Source organism: Ambystoma mexicanum, chromosome 8 (assembly GCF_040938575.1).
Source record: "Ambystoma mexicanum isolate Mex_15411 chromosome 8, UKY_AmexF1_1, whole genome shotgun sequence".
Lineage (NCBI taxonomy): Eukaryota > Metazoa > Chordata > Amphibia > Caudata > Ambystomatidae > Ambystoma > Ambystoma mexicanum.
The window spans coordinates 1,025,721,017-1,025,742,729 of NC_090929.1; the positions used below are offsets into that span (position 1 = coordinate 1,025,721,017).

The 21,713-nt window shown below is 45.6% G+C and overlaps 1 protein-coding gene across 1 annotated transcript in view; it reads right to left on the minus strand.

Annotated features, from left to right (window-relative positions):
* The window catches only part of DUSP29 (dual specificity phosphatase 29), a 244,355-nt gene that overhangs the window by 75,115 nt on the left and 147,527 nt on the right, over positions 1 to 21,713 (minus strand). Inside the window, exons 2-3 of the mRNA XM_069610968.1 lie at positions 12,979 to 13,199; positions 9,343 to 9,563 (exon numbers count right to left, since the gene is read on the minus strand). Coding sequence (XP_069467069.1) covers positions 9,343 to 9,563; positions 12,979 to 13,154 — 397 coding nt within the window. The 5' untranslated portion in view covers positions 13,155 to 13,199. The remainder of the gene's footprint in view (positions 1 to 9,342; positions 9,564 to 12,978; positions 13,200 to 21,713) is intronic.

Consider the following 21,713-nt stretch of genomic DNA (forward strand, 5'->3'; position numbering starts at 1 on the left):
AGCCAAAAAAGAGCACCATGCTTTCCAAATATTTCTGATTTTGAATTGGAAGATGTTAAGCAAGGATCAGAGAGATGCATGCTGATGCAGGAAGGATTTAATACGTTATCCAGGTCGAGCCCCACAGGAAGAGCAGGACCTATGGAAAAGACGGGGGTGTTCCTTATCCCCCACTGAGGATTAGAGAGACAGGATAGCATTGGAAAGGCAGTTATGCATCTAGCATTATTGAAGTGGGCGCTGTCATACGCCGCAAGGGAGATTGGTCCCTGTGGCAGTGGTGGAGACGCGTAGCGATGGTGACCTTGCATTCCCCCAAGATAGTGCCTCAGTCTCTGGAGCGCATTGTAGTCTCTGTGATACTCCCTCGGGTAGCTCCGCCCCCTATGCACGCCAAAGCCACTAACATATCCATCTGCTGACTCTTTGTTCTATTGCCTGACTGTGTTTGTCCTCACTTTAGTCTGATGTTGTATAAGCCTCTGCCCTGGCCCCAGCCTCCTCCTGCATTTCCTGGTTTCATTGGGATACGTGGTGTTGTTTAGCAACGGTACGTCTCAGACACCCTCGTCCTCTTTACCTTCTTTCCATAGTTTCTGGTGCTTTACACTCTTATCTTCCTCATTTTCACAGCCTTCTCAGCCACACTGCTTCTCCCCAATCCAGCATTGTCGCAGCCCTCCAGCTCCAGAACTCGGCAGACAGCTGTTAACTCAGCTACCATTACCTGCAGTTTCGCTAGGTTCTTCTTCTTTTCCTGCACTCCAAACTGTCTCTGGCTTCTGTATAAGAACTTCTTACACTGGTACTTCAACTTCCCAGCCTTGAATACCACATGGCCAATCCCAGACACGCAGAGCAAGACCTATTGCCCCTGGACACTGCTGTCACACTGGCTCCAGGGTAATTCTTCTTTTCTTTCCTGTTCCTCATTTTTCCTATGCTGGAAGTTGTTAAACCCCTCTCCTCTCTCTATTACACTCAGGGTAGCAACGGGGTAGAACATCACCAGGCTAAGAAGAGACCAACAGATGTCTCCATTCATCTAGAATCCACATTTCCCAGAAGACTATGCCCCAACAGGGTTTTCTTCCCCATAGGTTTTCTCTGGGGGCTCTGTTCCCTTTTCCCCTGGCATCAGAGTGGGAGAGGGGGCACAGAGTCATTGGGGGTGTCCTCACATTCCACTAGCTGGCTATGTGGTCCAGGTTACTGCAACTTCTTTTTTGCTTGCTTAACATATGTACATTTCTAGCACGTTTATCACAGGCGCTGGAGCAGCTTCCCTACCATGCGCACACCACCAGAGAGTGTATTGCTGTAACAATCGCAGAAGACTGGTTCACACCAAATTTATTAGAACATGTGGCACGGTTTATTGTAAATTACAGTGAGTGCCAGAAATGTACAGCATGGCACAAAGGGTACCCACAGGCAAATGGTGTCTGTGAGAGATTAAACAGGCTTCTCAAGGAAAGAATAACTAAAATAAAAATAACTCTTAAGAAGGGATAACTACATCGCCTACGCCTTGCTCTATTTGCCTTGAGAAACCAGACTGGCTCAGATCACCACCTAACTCCCCATGAATTGGTGACTGGACGCTGCATGAGAGTACCTCTTGCTCTTCCCACTCGAGAAAGATCTGATGCCCACAATATAGCAAAAACATTAGGTGATGAGATGCATGATTATATAACAAGTATGGCTGCTGGTATTTCTTTTATTTCTCAACAGATCAACAATCGGAGGGAAGGGTCGAAGAAGATTGAGGAAGATAACCAACTGACTGATTTAATTCACTCTCTTAAGCAGCCAAGTTTGTACCCAGGAGACAAAGTACGTATTAAAGGTTTTGTTAGAACTTGGAACAAGCCCATTTTGAAGGACCATACCCAGTAGAGGAGGTCACCCCCAAGTTAGAAGGAAGGAGAGCATGGCTGCATTTGAACGATGTGAAGCTCTACAAAGGAGAGACCACAACTCCTTTTACCCCCAGAGACAGTGAATCAAGAGAAGAAGTTATGTGCATGCTGACCAGATTGGCAACCAAGAGCAAGGATACAAAAATCAGGGGATTAAAAGAGAATCTGGACCAAAATTGACATTTCCTAAGTCTTATAGGGAATGAATGGACTTGCAGCTGTTCCAGAAGTTTCTCAGTTCAATTAAAAGTAGATTTAACATTGAAAAACACGACACAAAAACTGCATAACACATTCTATGTTGCCCGATACGCTGCTGCATGCATTTTTGCATGCTGTTTTTGTTTACATATTACAAACCTATCCAACTCTAGTGCGACGACACGTAAATGTGTTGTTTGGAAATCCTAAAAGCAGTCCTATTAGTCGCACAGTTATTATAGCTATCATAGTTCATTTTTTGTTATAAAAGGTACACATTTAAAAAATATTAAAGGTGAACACAGTAAATTAAAAATTGGAATTTTCCAGTATATAAAACACACACTATCAAGAAGACCAGCTACTGCAAAAGAGATAATATGGCATTTAAATACGATGGCAATACTTCTTACAACTACATTGTGCCTTGTGTGTCATTTTCTTATGCTCTTTACATTTCGTGAGATAATATTTCATAATTCAAATGAAATACCTGAGAATGAGACATCTCTTTCTATCCCTGACAAAGGCACAAGTGATATTTTTTCTGATATTTCCCTATCTAGACGTGATGTAGGGGTCGATAATGAAGGTATACATTCATATCTTAACAATTCGACCCATTTAAAGAATAACATGTGGTATCAGCACATGAAGAAAGTGGGGAGAAGATTGTCAGAGCTGTATGTATGTTCCCTTATAACTTACGCTTTGGGAACATCTAGAATATTCATAGCAACAGAAATATTCATAAAAAAGGCACACAGCCTGCAGCACTTTGCACTTTGCCTAACGAGAGAACAATTCCAAGGCAGGACAGCATCCATTGTGTTGGTGAATAAAGCAACATCCCAAAGAGAAGACAATTAAGTGCAAGACATGAAGTCAAGAACAAAGCCAGAGGAAATGCAACAAATAATAAAATATGAACAGCCTGGAATAAGTGGAGCAGGAATCAATGTCAAGGAAAATAAGATGTTATAATGTAAGGACAAGAATGGGAAAGAACTACGAGAATGTGGGAAAGACGCCAACTATGAATTAAAGGAACAGTCCTTACTCCTGAAGGATAGGCCGATGGATTGATTGTGCAAGGCAAAGGCATTAATAAGACAATGGGAAGTAGTTGTGTTGAATGCAGAAAGAGAATGCAAGGATCAATGGCCTAAGATTGCAAGGTCGTTAACATGGGTCGATGATGAGGGGGGACCATTACAGATACTACCCCTGAAGAATGTGTCTCGATGCTTCAGAAATAATGGCACGATAAAAATTGGAGAAAATCTCAAGAGTGGCCGAATTTTTCATGTACCAGGCATGAAGGAGGGAACAGCAGTCCTGATGGACCACGAGTGGGCCTGTGGATCAAGAGCATACATGACGTTGCCACTAGAATGGGGAGGAGTTTGTTCGTTAGTACTGATAAGCATACCAGCCCTACTAGTACCACAAAGTGACTTACAGATCACAGACCCCGAAAATGGATGCACACCTGAGGAAGAAGAGATTGCTTAACCTCACACGATGGAAGAGGGAGAAATATTTCTCAGCAAAGTCAATAGAAGCTTATCATGACTTTCAGATGAACATAAAGTGTTCAGTAGAATGGCAGTGATATTTACAGCCATATTCATGCAAGGAATTCAGGCTGCAGCAAACGCCAATTGCTTACAGATCACTAGGCGGGAACTGCTACAAACGATTAACACGACAATAAAAGGATTTAATGCGAAATGTACCAAATCATGGTCTCCTCACATGTGATTCAGAACTCGAAAACAAGGTCTATTCATTAAGCTTCAGGTGAAGATAGTGATGTATGTACACTCCCTTGAAAGTCCCACAGCAGAGAACAGCCCGCAAGGTCAACTACAAAGAAGAGGCCTTGGCTGAAGTCTTGGCTGATGAGTGATGCTAGACTAATTGGACAAGTGAGTAGTGGTCTGACGTTGTTCTCTGCACCTGAGTTTAGTTTTGCTTACTGGCTGCTAGTGAGCCAAGTGTTCAAGGTTGGGAGAGGATGCCATCCTATCATGAGGGCCTATGCAACGATGAGCATACAATGTTGCATGAGCCAATGCGCTACTGTTATACTGTTATAATCTATATGTAGTTAGAGAGCAGTTTGAAGCTTTGCCCACCAGAAAGGAGCAGCCAATAAAGTAACTTACACTTATAGCCTCTATACGTAGATATGCTCCCTTAACCAATCCCTAAACCCGATAGGCTTTATTATTTGCCACGTAGGATGATGTAATAGCTTACGCATTTTCAGGTATAAAGTCTTTGTGTAACCAATCTGCATTGTGAGTGTGTGGACTACAAACGGTTGTTCGCCAGATTGCCCTACTTTATTGAAATGAAAATAAAGTAATACTTTGCCATATTCTTTGAGTCTGTCTGGTCATTTGGGTCCAAGATTGTTTATTATGGTAATCCCATTCTGCGCATAGACACTCCCAAAAAGTGCTACTGCACAGGAGTATTTGGGGACCATGGGAGGTTTTCATGCTAGCTTTCCCTGTTTTACTGGAGGCCAGGCTGCGGAGTGGGGTCAGAACATTGGTCAAGCTTAGCTTGCTGCAATTTCCTTCGGGGAAAGCAACTGGTCCTGTTCCGAGTGGAAAGGAGGGGGTGGGGAGATGTGCAGGATGCCATCATCTGTTTGTACTGATTTTGTTATCTTTTTCCCCCTCACATGGTTGCAACACACTTTTCTTCTCTGTGGCCCGCATGGTCTACAAAGAAGAAACTTTGTGTGGAGGCCACTTGGGCAAGTCTAGGGAAAATCTCAGGCTTTGGCATTCTCCAGAGTGTTATGGCAGAGTTACCGGGTGCTTTGAACAAGAAAGTACTGTCACGAACTACAAGTGTGCTGCACGGCCCCCAGCTTAGAAAACAGTGCTTAAGGTTACAAAAGCTCAGGGATGCCATGGAGCATTTGAGGTTAGGGGTCTGTAATTCCTTGTTGCCCCAGACATGAAAGAGGGTTGTCAAGTATTAGGTTTCCAATTAAAGTAAACGTGAGAATTATCGAAGAAAAGTGGCAAAATAAAGTGAAACGTTTGAAATGATCAAGTGACATTTAGAGAGGGATAGTTTGTCCAAGATCAAGGAGACCCCTTGGGAAGAATGAGAACTTAATCCTTACTCAGGGTACATTTAGGGCACCGGCTCAGTGCTGAATCATACAGCAGTGCATTGATTTTACAGGGATCTATGCATGTTCCACAAATATGGGTCACCGATACCATGGCCCACTGACTGGCGGGCATAACAAACACAGGATCGGCGTTATCTGCTTTCTATACAGCCAGTGTTTGCTGTGTGGAGCCAGGAAGCTGAGCGCAGTGTGGAAAGGACTCTGAGGTAAAGAAATCATGGGGGTTGAGTTGGGGGTGAGGGCTTAGGGTGCATGTGGGGTGGGTGGGAGAGTGTGATCAGAAGGCATCTGGAGGCCTGGGTTTCAGGGCGGGACTCATGGAAGCAGAGCCTCACATTCAGTGCATGTATGGGGTGGAGGGATATGGATGCTGAATCCCCCCAATAGTGATTAGAGTAGGCATAGGCCTGGGTGGTTGTGCAAAGAGATTCAGTAGGTGGGATCAGAAGAGAGCGATGGGCAGAATTCGGTGGGTGGGATTCAACAGTAGGGTATTCAGGGAGTTGTGATTCGCTAGAATTACATAGAACCTGATACGGATAACTCCTGCCTAATAAGCAACTGCACTCCACGTTTCACCCACTTGAATACATTGTGTATGCGTTTTTCAGTGGGAGGAGGAGAAGCTGACGAGTCGGGCGGGATAGGATAATTAGATGGGTTGAAGGGATGACTACATTCACTAGATTCAATTTTGTTCCCAAAGGGAGAAGTGTGGGCTGTTGCTGCTATGCTGAAAAACACACCATCCTTGGGTGGCTTTGTTTATCACCACTGTTAGCAGCGGCTTAAACTACAACTGGAGGCTCCGGTCAGCCACGTCATCAAAGTGTGACTGGCAAGGGGAGAAGATACAGGAAAGCGGGCAGAATTAAGGGGATTACAGGGCAGGACAGCAAACAGCATCACAGGGAGGAAGCCCACTTGCAGGGAAGGTAGGGTCACCAAAGTGACTTTAAAAGTGGCACACGGACACAGAGGCTTCTGTTTGCATGTAAGGGAAGTTTTGTTACATGCTAGTCCTACCCAAGTTCATGCTAGTCAGTTAATATGGCAAATGTTTTGTTGTATTTCTGGTGATGTTTGTCTTCTTTGTTCCCCTAATTTAGGTTGCCACAACAGAGGTACAGGGTGCATCCAACAAGACAGTAATGTCAGGGTCCAAAAGGGTGCTGCACAGTCACCATCTTGGACAACAGCACTCAGGGGTACATGAACTCCCATTGAATGTTTAGGGAGCCGGGGTGCCCCGATTTCCTTCCACCCCCAGATGTGTGGGAGGGTTGTTAAGCATTGAGTGTCAAATTAAAAGTAAAAGCTCATGTATGCTGTATTGGTGAGATGTGGTTTTGGTCCTGGTTTTATATCATATGTGCGGCTGCTGTGCATCTCACCAGCTGCAAGCGGCAAAGGTTAGTATCAACGGGATGCTGTCGGCCCCAATTCACATAACCAGGGGCACTGGTCAAGGGTGTCCCCTGTCACCTCTTCTATTTCCCATAGCTATTGAGCCACTGGCAGACTTGATTAGGCACAGACACAGGGGCATTTGGATAGCCGGTCAGCCCAAAATTATCTCTCAATATGCAAATGATGCAATAGTATACATAAGGGATCCGCAAATCCACTTAAACACCATTATGCAAGACGTTGTTGCCTTTGGGGGATTTTCTGGTCTTCAAGTGAACTGCAGTAAATCAAAGTTGTTCCCTCTCACTGACGCCACGACTGAACCCTGGGGTCTACTTTGTTTCACGTGGGCTCAATCTGCAGTGCAGTATTTAGGGGTCAAAATAGCTCGGCATCACACTAGTCTATATGACTCTAACTATTCTAAATACCTGGCACACCTTACACTTAGGCTTACGAGAACTAGCAGCTGCTATCAATGCCTTTGTGTGGTGCTCAGGTGCGGTCTGCTTCAAATGGGATGCCTTACCCATGCCGTATACGTAGGGAGGGTACACCGCACACGATTTCCAGATATATTGGCTTGCAGCGCAAGATCAGAACGCAGCTTTTTGGTTTACAGGGGGAGCGATTATTCTGCATGTGAAGCTTGAAAAACGCTCAGCGAGCCAGCGAGATGTTAGGTTTTAAGTGGTGCCCCCAGTGCTGACAGATCCTTGCCCCTTTGGCCCTGCAAGCGTCACTTCTCTGGCTTGGTGCAAAATGCGGAGGCTGTTGGGAATTGCTCATCCCTACCACTGCAATTTCCCGCTATGGAACTGTGATCCGGCATTTCCTGGGGTGGATGTGGTCACTGAGCGGCGCTGGGCTCAAAACAGATTCAGCATGCTGGGGAATATGTTCCTGAATGGAAACTTTATCTCTGCTGTTGACATCCCTACACTCACACAATATAAATCCTTGCACTGGCTTTGAAATATTGGTGTCCACAGGGTCTTCATGAGCTGATTGGAGAGTTTCCCAGTGGAGCCTGAGAATGACACCATACTGGGGTATATTATGGAAGCTTATAGCTCCTGGGGCACGGTTTCTTCTCTATATCAGCTAACACAAGACCGAATAACAAAGCCTCTAGCAAAGTTACGATCTAAGTGGGTGATGGACATGAATCTCGAGATTACGAATGACACCTGAAGGGACATGTGAGCGCAAACTCAGGAGGTCTCCTTAAACTCCCGATTTCACTTAACACAGTTCAAAATTGTCCCCAGATTCCATTATTTGCTGGCGAGGCTGAAACTGTTTTCCCAAGCAACTGCAGGATGTTGTCCTAGGTGCAGGGGGAGGAAGCTTGGTACTTTCACATGGTGTGGACCTGCTCCATTCCATATGACTACTGGAACGATGTCTGCACTATCTTCACTGACATGACTGGTGTCGGATTAGACGCCATCCCTATGCAATGCCTCTTTCATGTTTTTGAAGACCGTAGGGGAAGACGGCGGAAACTGGTGAATTTATGTTTGTTGCTTGCTATGAGACGTTTGTTACAGCACTGATCAAAGCCCACTGTACCATCAACTGACCAAAGGATGAAGACTGTTGCTTGGGCTAGTGACACTGAAGAGCAATGGGTTGCTATGCAGCCAGGGTTGAACCGTTCCGAAAGACATATGGCTGCCCCTCAGGGCTTATCTGACGCGCACTTGCGACAACCCCCTGTCAGGCTAAATGTGGCCCTCGAATCCGCCACCATGTTACCATGGTTTCCCCTTTACTCATGTACGTGGCTGTTCTGATCATTCATTGTCGTACCCTCGAAAGCAATGCCTGCGTCTGTACACTCACTACTAATTTGCATGTTTTATTTTTGCAAGTGAATATTGTAATGCTAGTGCTTCAATAAAGAAAGTTTTAAAAATAATAATGTACGTAAAGGTGAGAATCAATGAGTTAAATTGTCAAACAAAAGTGAAAAGTTTGAAAAGAAAATGTGATGTTTAGGAAGTCCTAGATCGGGATAACACCATGCAAGGAATAAGAAGTTCTTCCTTAGGCGGCAGTTAGGACACCAGCACAGAATCCTGTAAAACAATTCCTGCCTAATTAAGCAGCTGAGGCTCATGTTTCACCCACTCAAATTGTGTATGTGATTATTTCACTTGAAAGGGGAGGGATGCTGATGACCTGGGCAGGGGTGGATGATTAAATGGGTGGAAGCAATGGCTAGATCCACTAGATTCCGTGGTGGTGTCAAAGGAACACGTTTGGGCTGCACAGTGCTGTTAGGCCATCTTCCTGAGCTTATATTCATATTTCACCTGCCTGATGCAGGTATGTTTGTCATTCATTCACCACATGTACCCGCTGCTGCACGCTTGCGTCTCTCATTTTGACCATTTCCTACCCAGAGCAGGTCTCTCTTTCACTAATGCACCACTTACCACACATCCTGTAGGCCTGCATCCTACAAACTGTCTTGACAATACAGAGGCAGCCTCTCTCTCTCAAATTCCCCATTCCTCTCACTCATTCACCATAGGCCCTTTTCTGTGCAGAACTGTCTCCCTGGTCCTGCTTAGTAAAGTCCTGTATCTTGCTCATGCGCCACATGTTTTGCATACAGCTGTTAAGAGCCCTTACTTTCCGGCTTGCTGAGGGCCAAGTCGATGAACTTGGCTGCTGGGTAAAAGAACTCGCAGAGCTTGAAACTCGGCAAGTCCTCAGCTTCCACGCCATAATACTCGATTGTTATGTCGCTATAGTACTCCACGCCAGTGTCCACGTTCCAGCGACCATGAGCAGCATTGAGAATGTGAGTGAAGCCATCCTGCTCCAGGTTGTAGCGATCCAGGGCAGTTTTTCTATAAAAATAAATAGATGAAAAATCATTATTAGTGGAAAACGCTACATCATTTCCAGATTCCAATTGGAAATCCCTATATATAAAGTAATTATTGATGCGACCTGGCATACGTGATATAATCGGATGTATATGATTACTGTGACCACTGAAAATGCTGACTTTTTTTTATTTTTACCCCTTTTTCACCCCATAAATATGCGGTGGGAGACCCCTCTGCAGCCACCCCTCCATCCATTACATACTGTACCCATCCCTACACATATAGATGTGGTGAAAAGGGGGTCGGAAAAAAAGGTCAGCATTTTCAGGGGTCGCAGTAAACGGGGCGCAGTAATTGTATAATCCCATATAAATCCATATCACAAGTTGTGTTTGCAATAAACGACGTAGCCTTGCTTACTTTCTTTAATGTATAAGCCCTAGCCTTCTGTCTGATTCTGTAAGGACGGCATGTTGTCTATAGTATGTAAGCCCAGGTCTGGAATCTATTGTGTAAAAGACCCAAGAGGGTGGTTGTACTATGAGCTCAGGTTCATAAGAAACCTATAGATTTTCTGTATGGAGTGTTAAGGGTTGGGTCGGCCCTCCTTGGATGGGCCATAACCCACTCGAGGGAACTGGGGTACTGTGTATTATCCTATTCTTCAGTTCCAACCAGTTCCTCCACATATGTGCGCCAGCTCCTTTCAAACATCTGTAGTGCCATCAGTGCTGGCTCTCTAAAATGGCAGGGGATATCAAAGTGTGTGTTCAAATCTCTAGAGTCCCTAAGAATGGGGTTTCCTGAGGAATGGCTGAGAGAAACACGCAGGCTGAAATGAGAGTGATAGCATAGCACAACAATATGCTCATCATAGAAAACTGGGAAGAGTCACGAACTGGGCATACAGACCACGCCTTCATCTTTGGGTGTTGGGAGTTCCTAAAATTAGGGGTATGGACTGGGCTGGGGCAGTTATCCAACTAATCATTTTAGGGCAAGTGATCAGTATTTTGCTAAATACCTTTAAAACTGCACTTGAACAAATGGGGGGTTCTGCCCATGGACTGTCCAGTAGTTCTCTCTGGGGACTCTTTGCATCCAAGGTGGTGGACATTGTGTGTAGTCTCATTCCTCGACTCAAACTCAAGTATAGGATAGTCTGATCATAGCTGCTTGCTATCACAGAATTATACTGCTATGGCAGGCCATTTGGATTTGACTGATGGAATAGTAAGAAGCCAGACAGGGTATTTTGGACTGAAACCTGTGAAGCTGCCTTTCAGTATCTGAAGTAGCTTGTCCACGCTGCTCGTGTGCAGTCGATTCTTGGCAATAGATATCTGAACACTGTACATTCCATGGAACTTGGATAGTTCTCATCCAAGTGGGCCATAATATGGTAGAGCACCCCTTTGTATTCCTCAGCACAGCAGTACACTTCTACTAGCAGAACAGACATTAGGCACACATGAAAAGGAATGTTAGGCTATCACCGGGCCAAGCAGAAATTGTGGACATCTCTCCCCAGTATTAAGTTCATGTTCAAGATTTACCATAATCCTCTTGAAAGTCTGAAGTCAGATAATCTCCTCTGGTGAACAATAACGCTGCAGTTGTATGGCAGCAAACAGAACTGGTGGGCTTCTCGAATGAAGAACCCTTTTTTGTTCTCTCACAAGTCATTTTGTACTGGGAAAAATGTGGAGGTTCATCAGAACCATGTACCTATTTTCTCTGTGTAACAGAGAACAGGGAGGGTTCATGAATGGGTCTTAGAGGGCTCAGGTTGTCCATTTGTGTATTTCCCCCTAGATCTGATCTGTTCCTCTCTAAAAGTGTACAGATACCTTGCAGTGTACTGCATGAATCTCTATAAGCTCTGGTGGCCTTTGAAGGCAACCCATAATAAGGTGTGCTGCATGCTTGTGTTCCCGAGAGTGGAACATGTTTGGGGGTGCCTGAAGACTAATTAGCAGCCTGGAGAAGTGAACATCACAGTTCAACATCCACACTGGTATTGTTTGCCCAGATATGGCTGCCATGGCAGCAACCAATCAAAGCATGCTGGCTGCATCTAATTGCAAATCCCAACATTGGTATTTTGCTCTGGGAAAAGACTTGTGGCTGCATAACCCTGGATAACTGAGACAGCTGTGAGTTGCAGGAGTTCTAAATGGAGGAAGACAGATGAGAATGCCTGATCCCTGGTGCAGTGCTTGCACCAGCCTTGATCCCCAATATGCAGATTCTAGTTTAGGACACACATTCCTGCAATTTCCCTACATGGAGACTATCCAGTGAATGTCACGCTACGTCACAAAACACAAAAATACATTAACAAATGTACACTCTGAAATCTCTATTGTTTGGCGATCGATGATGCAGCTATTGGAAGAGGACTGGAAACGCATTGTTCCAATAGATAACCCCTTTTAAGGGAGTAGGTAAACCTCTTACCGTGTTTGTCACCATATAGAACTTTTACTAATTTAAGTGATTTTTTTTTCTATTTTATAATCACCTGTGTTAAACAAATCATTATTTGTGTTTGTTAAAAAGACAGAGTTAACAGATGCGCATTTGAGTGTTGGCAAAAGCTTGTGAAACCTTTACGGGTCTTCTGAGAGTAGAGTAAGTGACTTCTTTATAACATCTCTACGATAGAGCCTACAAAAGGAGTCAACTTGCAAAGGCCATTTTGGATTTCTGGTCAATGAAATTGGAACAAGGGTTAATCCACAATGAGGCCAATGATGTTTGTGGTATATAGCGCTCAGTCCGGCACCATCCTTATGGTTACTTGCAATGCGCCCGCTGTGGACTGAATTGTCTGTACGCATGGCTTAAAAGGTATCCCTGAAATGAAAAAGGTATTTTCCTGCAATGGGTCATTAACCCTAAGGGATGGTGTGTGTGCCAGAGATTGGTTTGAAATTAATGAAAGGGATGGTTAATGTGTTTGTTGGAAACCGTGAGGTGAGATAGTGATTTACCTGAGAAGGAACCTTAACCCGAGGTGAGTTAGTCATGTTCTTCCCATTAGTTATCAGCCCCTGAGAGTGAAATGTACACCTGAAATTAGGTTTTAAACTTGAGTTTATCAAAGCCAGTCCCTAAAATGGCCTGTTGTTTAATGAGCGCACATGACTGGACACATGCCTCAGACTAACTTCTGTAATATAATGTGGCTCAACGTCTGTAATACACAACATTTCAACAATTGTCTGTAGTCTATTATGCCCCCTTTGGGGTCTGCAATCCACCCTAATATCGGTAATATTTATGATCCATTTTCAAGTAATCTCGCTTTGAGGCTGGCCTCTGCCATCCCTTGTCGATTGGCTAGAGGACTTAAAATAACCATAAATGCCCCAGTGTGATATCTGGTACGATGCAGTTTCGTGTTCTCTCCTAGATGCATTTCACTTACTCGTCTCCTATAAAGAGGTTGGGGAACACCTCGTTGACATGGGTGTATTTCACTCCACCCTGCCAGAAGAGTCGTTCCAGCTCAAAGGCTCCCGGGGTGCAGTACTTGGTCTCTGGGTCCACCTTGACGGCTGCATAAGCATTGTGCTTCTTTTTGTTAGTGATGGCGGTGGTCATCTTGTTCTGCAGCTAATGCTTGCTTTTCAGTGTCTGACCTTTAACCTAGGCAAGGAGGATTGTAAAGAAGAAAGGTATTATTTAAAGAATCATAAGACACAGAATATGATACATCTAGTTGGAGATTCCACAATTCTATGAATCATGTATTACACTGACAGCACACTGTACTTTCTTGGCATTGCACATAATGGTGGCCTGTGCTTAGGGGCAATCTATGTACAGGAGAGTCACTTCATCTCTTCCAAAATGTCCCTCTATGCCACCCTCAGGTTCTCTACCACCTTAGATATTTACTTCAATTTATTCCAACCTCATTTTGCAGCCATAGGGTCGCCTCCTGAAGGCTGCACCTGTAGTCTATTCAATTCATAGTTGGCACCTAAAAAATGTTCACTTAACTTCACATAGGATAGCAAAGCCCCACACATTATCCAGTGGTTCTTCACAATGCTCCTGGGAGACCTTCACATAGCTCACAAAAGGCCCCCTAACATAGTTCCCAATGGAACATCACATATCTTCAAAATTAACCTCAGGCAGTCCTCCACAAACCCTCACATAGCCCACCAACAGACTCTCACACAGGCCCCAAAGACCTGCAAACAGTTTTCAAAAGGCATCACGTGACTCCAAAAACAGCCTCACATAGCCTAATAGCCTTTTATATACCTTGCAACAGACCTTCACGTAGTTCCCAACATAAATGCAAACAGCTCATAACATTCCCTCTCATAGATGCCAAGAGACCAGTGTCCTTCACAACCACCTAAGTATAATACATCCGGCAACTCGAAGCTCATTTACTTCCTCCCTTTTTGTGTTCTATCCATATTTCCAGTTCAGTTTCACTTCTCTGAAATTTCCTTGGAGCAGCATAAGTGCTATACCAGAAACCAAAATGACATAAAGTACCCTCCGTCCCTTTCCAAATGTGTTTTAGGGTGGTATATGGCCCATGTAGGCAGCCAATATAACATAACACAGCGTGTTCTCTCTTCGCCCCACTTTCATTCTCTGGTTCCTGCCATCCATCATTCTATGCTGTTCTATTCACCACTGTGAAGAGGTCGTGCAGCAGCATAAGCACCATACAAGCAATGAACATAACAATTGTATAGCTTCAACAGACCTTCATGTAGTTTCGAACGGACACTAACAAAGACCTAACAGTCACTCACATTCGTCCAACAGACACAGACACAGCTGACAGCACATCATCAGCTAGCCACAAAGATATTTCGTACAAAACTATACTGCAGACCCCACATTTCCCCACCATGCCCTCACATACTAACATATCATCAACAGTTCTAACCCACAACTAAACCCATAATTCATCTGTGTCATGTTACAATTCCAACAATTCCAACATAGCAAAACACAACAATTGTGCTGGACCCTAGGCAACATAAGCACTAGGCAATGAAAGTAATTAACCTATTTTTTTTATTTTTTCATTATTAAAGTGCTTATTAGTTTACCAAGAAACTTTTTGCACAAGAGTTTTCCATCAACATTACAAATTCGCAGGGGGGTGGGAGGGGTGCTGTTGCGCACGTTGCTGGATGCAGCCTCGTGTGTGAGCTACAGTGGTGTTCCAGTGGTGTTCCGGTGGTGTTCCCTTCTGAACAATAGTAGCAACAGCAACCCCATACACGTGTTTCAGCCTTGTTGGGCCTCATCAGTGAGGTGGAGCTGTGCCTCTCTGAGCACAGTGAGCAGGGAGTCCACGTCTGGGTTCAGCCCCAAGTTCCTTGCAAATATTTCAAAAAAAGGTAGCAGGCACTCCTCTCCAGAAAGAACATGGCATGATAACCCATTCTGAGATGAGAGTTTGCAGCACACGCTTTTTGCTCACTGTACCTTTCACAGATGGGAAATATCCATTTGCATATCAGTCTTTGTCCCGCCCACATGGGCAGCCCAGCACCAAACGGCTACGGCAATTCCCTTCTGAACAAGAGTACCAACAGCAACCCCAAACACGTGTTTCAGCCTTGTTGGGCCTCATCAGTGAGGTGGAGCTGTGCCTCTCTGAGCACAGTGAGCAGGGTGTCCACGTCTGGGTTCCCCCAGGTAACTCAGAGTGACCAACCCCAAATTCCTTGCAAATATTTCAAAAAAAGGTAGCAGGCGCTCCTCTCCAGAAAGAACATGGCATGATAACCCATTCTGAGATGAGAGTTTGCAGCACACACTTTTTGCTCACTGTCCCTTTCACATATGGGAAATATCCATTTGCTTATCAGTCTTTATCCCAACCACATGGGCAGTCCAGCACCAAAATGCTATGGTGATTCCCTTCTGAACAAGAGTACCAACAAACAGAGGTGTGTGAAGGTCCTGTGCAGCTTATTCTCAAAAATCGCTGAGATTGGACAGAGAAAAATGAAATTCTAACCGTGTTTCGTTTAGCCACGAAAAGGCCTGCAGGAGGAAGAACACCGCGTTGACGCAAGCCCCGCCTGCTGGGAAGCCGCATGAACAACCCAGAGAGGGACCGCGGATTCAAGCTGCAGCCCTCTTCCACGGCCCGGAGGACAAACCAGCTCGGTGGGGACACAGTTATCCCATTGGCAGCTAGCGGCGGAAGCAGGACCCCCCACGGTCCACACAGAGCGAAACGACACCAGCGGGCTGCTACTGCAAGCTGATTCAACTGAACATGAGAAGATTCCAAGTCCACCGAAAAGGTACAGAACGGGAAAGGGGCAACCTAGCCCCGAACTGACAATCTAAACTGCATGAGGCAACATCGCCATAATAACAGCTACCGTTCCCCCTCCTGGAAGGTGCAGCAACATGGGACAACGTACACCACGGCACGGTGGGCTAGAACATTGACGAGCAGTGATAAGCTCGAGAGGGTAGAACCACACATGCGTCTGCTCAGATCCCTCCCGCGCACACGGAGGGACTGGCACAGACCAATACCCCCACTCCTTGAGGGTGACTTTCAGTTCACCATATTGAACACTCGGTAATCATTATCTGGGACCGGTGGCGTGGCGAGGGGATGCCTGCGCGGCACCCCGAGCCACGAGAGCTGCTGTGTCTACTCCTACTCAGCTCCCCTCCCCAGAGGCCATCAGCGGAGTGTGAACAGAAGGACCCTATAAGGGTATCACAAACCCGATCCTGAGCTGGATGTGATTTATCACAAGTAAAGGAGGCGAGCTGTCGAACCCCCAAAGAGCTGAGGCCACAGGCTCCAACGGGAAAGTCTCTCTCAATACGAAGGCACCGCTGGAAGCAGAGCATTAACTACACGTGGTGAACCATCCGAGGGATGTCCGGCTACATCAGTTTCTGTCGTAGCACAATACAGCTGCCAGCCCAAACAGGAGGAGAGGTGGAGTGAACACACGGTTGCCCACCAACTCGGAACTGCGAATAACCGTAGATAGCTGCAGGAACACCTAGCATATGGAGCAACATTAATCCGCTCCATCTGCCGTAATGTAAAGACGCACCGCTCGTGACGGGGAGCGGCCCAGACAATAGGAACACCTGAGTTGACACCGGGAAACACGGGAAGAGCCAACAGACACGCTGGCCGAAACAAGGAGGAGCCCCCTCGGGGCGCAACGAATATGGGCACCCACTGCAGTCTTCTCTGGAACAACTCCGGCCACCCCAGACATTAGCCCATTCTGTTAGCAGTGAACTGTGATCTCCAAGGGGAAGCACTTAATAACTCAAGAGGAATGCCCTCGGAGAAGGTGAATGGAAGAGACGCCTACTGAAGAGTGAGGGACATCGTAACATGACAACACAATATGGAGTAATGTATTAGTTACATTTAAAGAGCAGGTTACAAAAGAATCAAGCCGTAAAAGTCTGGCTTACCTTAACACAGCAAGCAGACAGCATGGACACTCTAGAGACAAATGCCTAGGAGCCCAACCCACAAAGAATCTACAGGGGCTGGGGGAACTCCCGATACATGGAAGTACTTGGCACAGGACAGTCCCTGCGAAATGCGTCTACCCTGATTGCTGACACTCTAGGACTATTGTTTTTGCAAACGCACCAGCAAAGAGGCCACAATACTAAGTGACAGCAATTGCATATGGAACACATCCACAAGCCCCATTACAATGCTTAAAGGGACCCCGTCCAAAAAAAGTGGAGCAATGGACAAGTACACTAAGTGAACCCCAAAGGAAACCGTGATGGGCGAGAAAGATGCAAGCTTCTCAGAGGCATCGGAAACGCCAACGCCATCAGCAAGCATGGATCTACAAGGCGTCTTCAATTCAATGCAACAGGGTTTCGCAGTCATTAATGATAAACTTGATGGCATTACAACCACTGTCGCCACAACCCGCAGTCAACTTGAAAACGCCAGGAAACATATTACAGAAACAGAGTCAAGGATATGCACTGTAGAAGACACACTATAGTCGTTACAGGCCACAGTGGTTAATATGGCTTAAGATCTGGACACAGTCAAACTGAAGTGTGAGGACTTGGAGGTGAGATCACGCCTCAATAACATTCAAATTGTTGTGATACCGGAGGGGACACTAAAAGGGCCAATGGAACTGGCAGTTGAAGACCTGTTAAAAGAACTGCTGGGCAACCCAGGGTGGTCGGCAATATTTGTGGTCGATCGAGCACCCAGATCATTGGCTGCGAAACCAAAACCAGGTGCCTACCCGAGACCGATAATAGTGAGACTCATGAAGTACAGGGACCGAGATCTGGTGTTGAGAGCCGCTAGGGACAAAAAAGAACTGAAGAAAGGATCCAACGTGATCCCGATAATCCCGGACTTCACCCTGGCAGTCCAGCAGGAACAGAAAAGATTCACTGGTGTTAAAAATATGCTGAGAGAGCGCAAGATACCCTATGCAATGCTTTACCCTGCCAGGCTATGGATGCAATACGACAATAAAACATACTTTTTACATTTCCGGATGAATCAACCTCCTTTGTTGAAACAAATATACCACTGCCAGACGGACAATCTCCTGAGCCTGATGTGAGATGTGCGTAATATTCCTTGGGAATCAACCTCAACAATGGCAGCATGAGACAACCGCCGGGCACTAACGCTAATATGCTTGTGTACTTGTGAAAGTCTACTGGACATTGCTGACCGGCGAACTCCATTATGTGTATTGGTAATGTAACCTAATGTTCAGAAGCTATATGTGATAAGTTTAAGAGCTAACTCTTGGACCCTGGCCACCACTGAAATAGCCACCCCCCATGCAAGTGCATAGTTTGGTGAAATGGGTCAGGGGTTGGAGTGGTGGGGGAAATGTTGGATCATACATATTTGAAGTTCAGGCAACTATGAGGGAGGGGGAGGGGAGAGAAGGAGACAGTTGGGGGATTACAGATAAAATGTTGCACAGAGATATAGTAATATGTTGCTGCAATGGTGATAGAAAGACGCATGAGTATGACAACGGAATGGATATATTGGAAAGATGATGTCTGATAATAAGAAAGCAGAGATAAAACGTATGTGTTGGAATGTGAGAGGTCTTGGCTTGCCTGTTAAAATGAGGAAAGTGATGGCATATGCCAATAGGCAGGGGGCAGAGATCTTGTACCTTCAAGAAACTCATTTACTGGACCAGCAAGCACGTAAAATTGCACCAGGGTGGGGGGGACCATCGTTATTACACACCCTACTCTACCAGAACCCGGGAAGTTATGATATTGATACATAGGTCACTACCATTCACCCATTACGAGACAGAGAGTGACTCAGAAGGCAGGTATGTGATTGTACAAAGCAAGCTAGGGAGCACAGAAACACTAATGATCAATATATATGGTCCCAACATTGACGACCCAGACTACTACCGAGAAGTCTTTCAGAGATGTGCAAAATACCCAACTGCTCAGGTAATATTTGGAGGGGACTTCAACACTATATTAGATGTAGATTCGGATCGAACATCAACTACCCTCAGGCCCCTATCCGGAGCAGCGCACATGATACACACACACACATATTACTGATCTGGATCTACATGACGTCTGGCGCACACTACACAGGACACAACGGGCCTATACCTTTTACTAATCAGTGCATGATATGCACTCCAGGATAGACCTCTGGTTAGTATTATAGGGGATACTGGGTTGGGCAGATATTAAAAGCACATTTAGATTAATTCCGGGCGGAGAGGGAATTGCAATATTTTGACAGGCCAGCGGGCGCAAGGAGCTACAGGGAACAAGAAAGACCGGGGAAACTACTGGCACATATGGTGCGTGGAGAAAGGGGGAGCAAGAACACCCCATGTATAACCAGAGAGGATGGGGTAGTGGTCACGAAACAAAAATAAATTAGCAAAGTGTTCTATGACTTCTATGCTAAACTATACTCCCCCAAAGTGAAGCCACTGACAGTGAAATTGACAGTTACCTGGAGAAGATACCCACAACTCTCCTCTCAGGGGGCGACTCGGGAGACTCTAGAAGCCCCTCTAACATTGAACGAGATAAAGGAGGCCATAAAAGCCCTGCCGGGGGGGAATGCTCCTGGCTCTGACAGGCTGGGTGCGGAATTCTTTTAACAGTTCATAGAGATACTGGCCCCTGGCTACTTTCAATTTGGGCTGAAGCGTTGGAGTCTGGTATGCTACCGGACACCACACGAGAGGCAATCATAACCCGGCTACTTAAACCGGGGAAACTACCTGAGGACTCCGGTTCATATTGCCCGCTGTCTCTAATAAATACAGACATGAAGATATTTGCAAAGATACTGGTGACATGACTTAACCTCCTAATGCCGCATATGGTACACAAGGACCTACTGGCGACCCGGCTTAACCTTCTAATGCCGCATTTGGTACACAAGGACCAAGCAGGGTTTGTACAGGGCAGATCCACGGCATCTAATATTAGGCGGTGCTATAACATAATCGCAAAGATCCAGAGAGACACCAAAGGGGCTGCAATTGCCTTGGATATGCAAAAAGCGTTTGACACAGTCTACTAGCCCTTCTTATTCAGAGTCTTCAACAATTATGGATTCGGTCCTAACTTCATTAAATGCATTCTTATACTCTATACCCAACCCTATGCGAGGGTATGTGTTAATGGGTTATTGTCGTCGATCCTAGAATTGGCAGGAGGTACAAGACAAGGCTGCCCACTGTCCCCATTGCTATTTGCTCTTGTGATTTAACCATTAGCTGATATACTGGGGGCAAGGAAGAGCCAAGCTGGGATAGTGATTGTGGGAAGAACAGAGTTGATAACCCTGTATGCAGACCACATCATGTTATATGTAAAGGACCCTGACAGATACTAAAAACATGTATTGAGAACGGTGCAAAAATTCAATATTAGGTGCAAGGAAATACACAGGCCTCCGACTAAACTAGACCTGAGGAATTGCACAGACGTAAATGGGCTCCTCAAAAAGTGAAGTATTTGGGGGTGGAGATAGCATGAACAGCACAATTGGTGCGCACCCTCAATTACGGAGACCTAGTCGATGCACTATGCACTAAACTCCAACGCTGGAACCAACTCCCAATCTCACTTATAGGCAGGTTAGCACTGATCAAAATGATTATACTCCCTAAACTGTTGTACTTGTTTAGCACAGCCGCCCACTTTTCTCAAGAGGCAACTGACTGGATCCAATCCTTTCTAAATAACCACACGATGAGAGTCTTTTCCCCACTAGCAGCAGCCGACCCAACACCCATCACCTGTGGCGTACCTCAGGGATCTTGCGTCTCCCCGACCCTGTACAACATCTTCACGAAGCCCCTTTTCGATGATCTAGATGGTCTGGGTATCACCTGCACTAATTATGCCGATGATACACAGATCCTCATCCCGTTGACGGGGGATTATGACAAGGATTTGGCCTTCGGCAACAAAGTGTACCTCATCATCCCGGCTTGGATGGCCTCACATGGTCTATGCCTGAATGATGACAAAACAGAACTCCTCATTCTAGGGTCCTCACATAACCTGAACAAACTAGACCAAAACTACTCCTCCTTCGTAATTGACAACAATAAGATCACGGTAGCCAAGGAGGTCAAAACCTTGGCTTCTACCTAGACTCCACTCTCACCTTTAAAAAACAAGTTAATGCTATGGCATCCGCCACATTTTACACATGCAAACTCATCAGAGCAGCCAAACCTTTTCTCTCCCCGTCTAACTGTCTCACCCTAGCCAGGGCTCTGATCTTGTCCAAGTTGGACTATTGCAACACACTTTATGTAGGATGCAACAAATATATCACAAACAAAATTCAGATCCTTCAAAATAATGCCCTAATAGCGGCCCTCAGTATCCCCAAGAAAACCCGCATCTCTGATACTAGAAGGTCTGTCAACTGGCTTTCTACCAAAGACAAAATATTCCTCAAATAGGTTTCCCTGACCCACAAATGCCTCCACCAAGCAGCCCCTCAATACCTTATCCCTAGATTCACCAGACCCACCTCTGCTCGCCCCTCTAGAATGACCAATTCCAATCTCCTCCTGGTTCCCAGGTTTAAGCGTTCTATGTCGGGTGGGAACAGCTTTCCGGTTAAAGCAGCACAATATTGGAACTCCC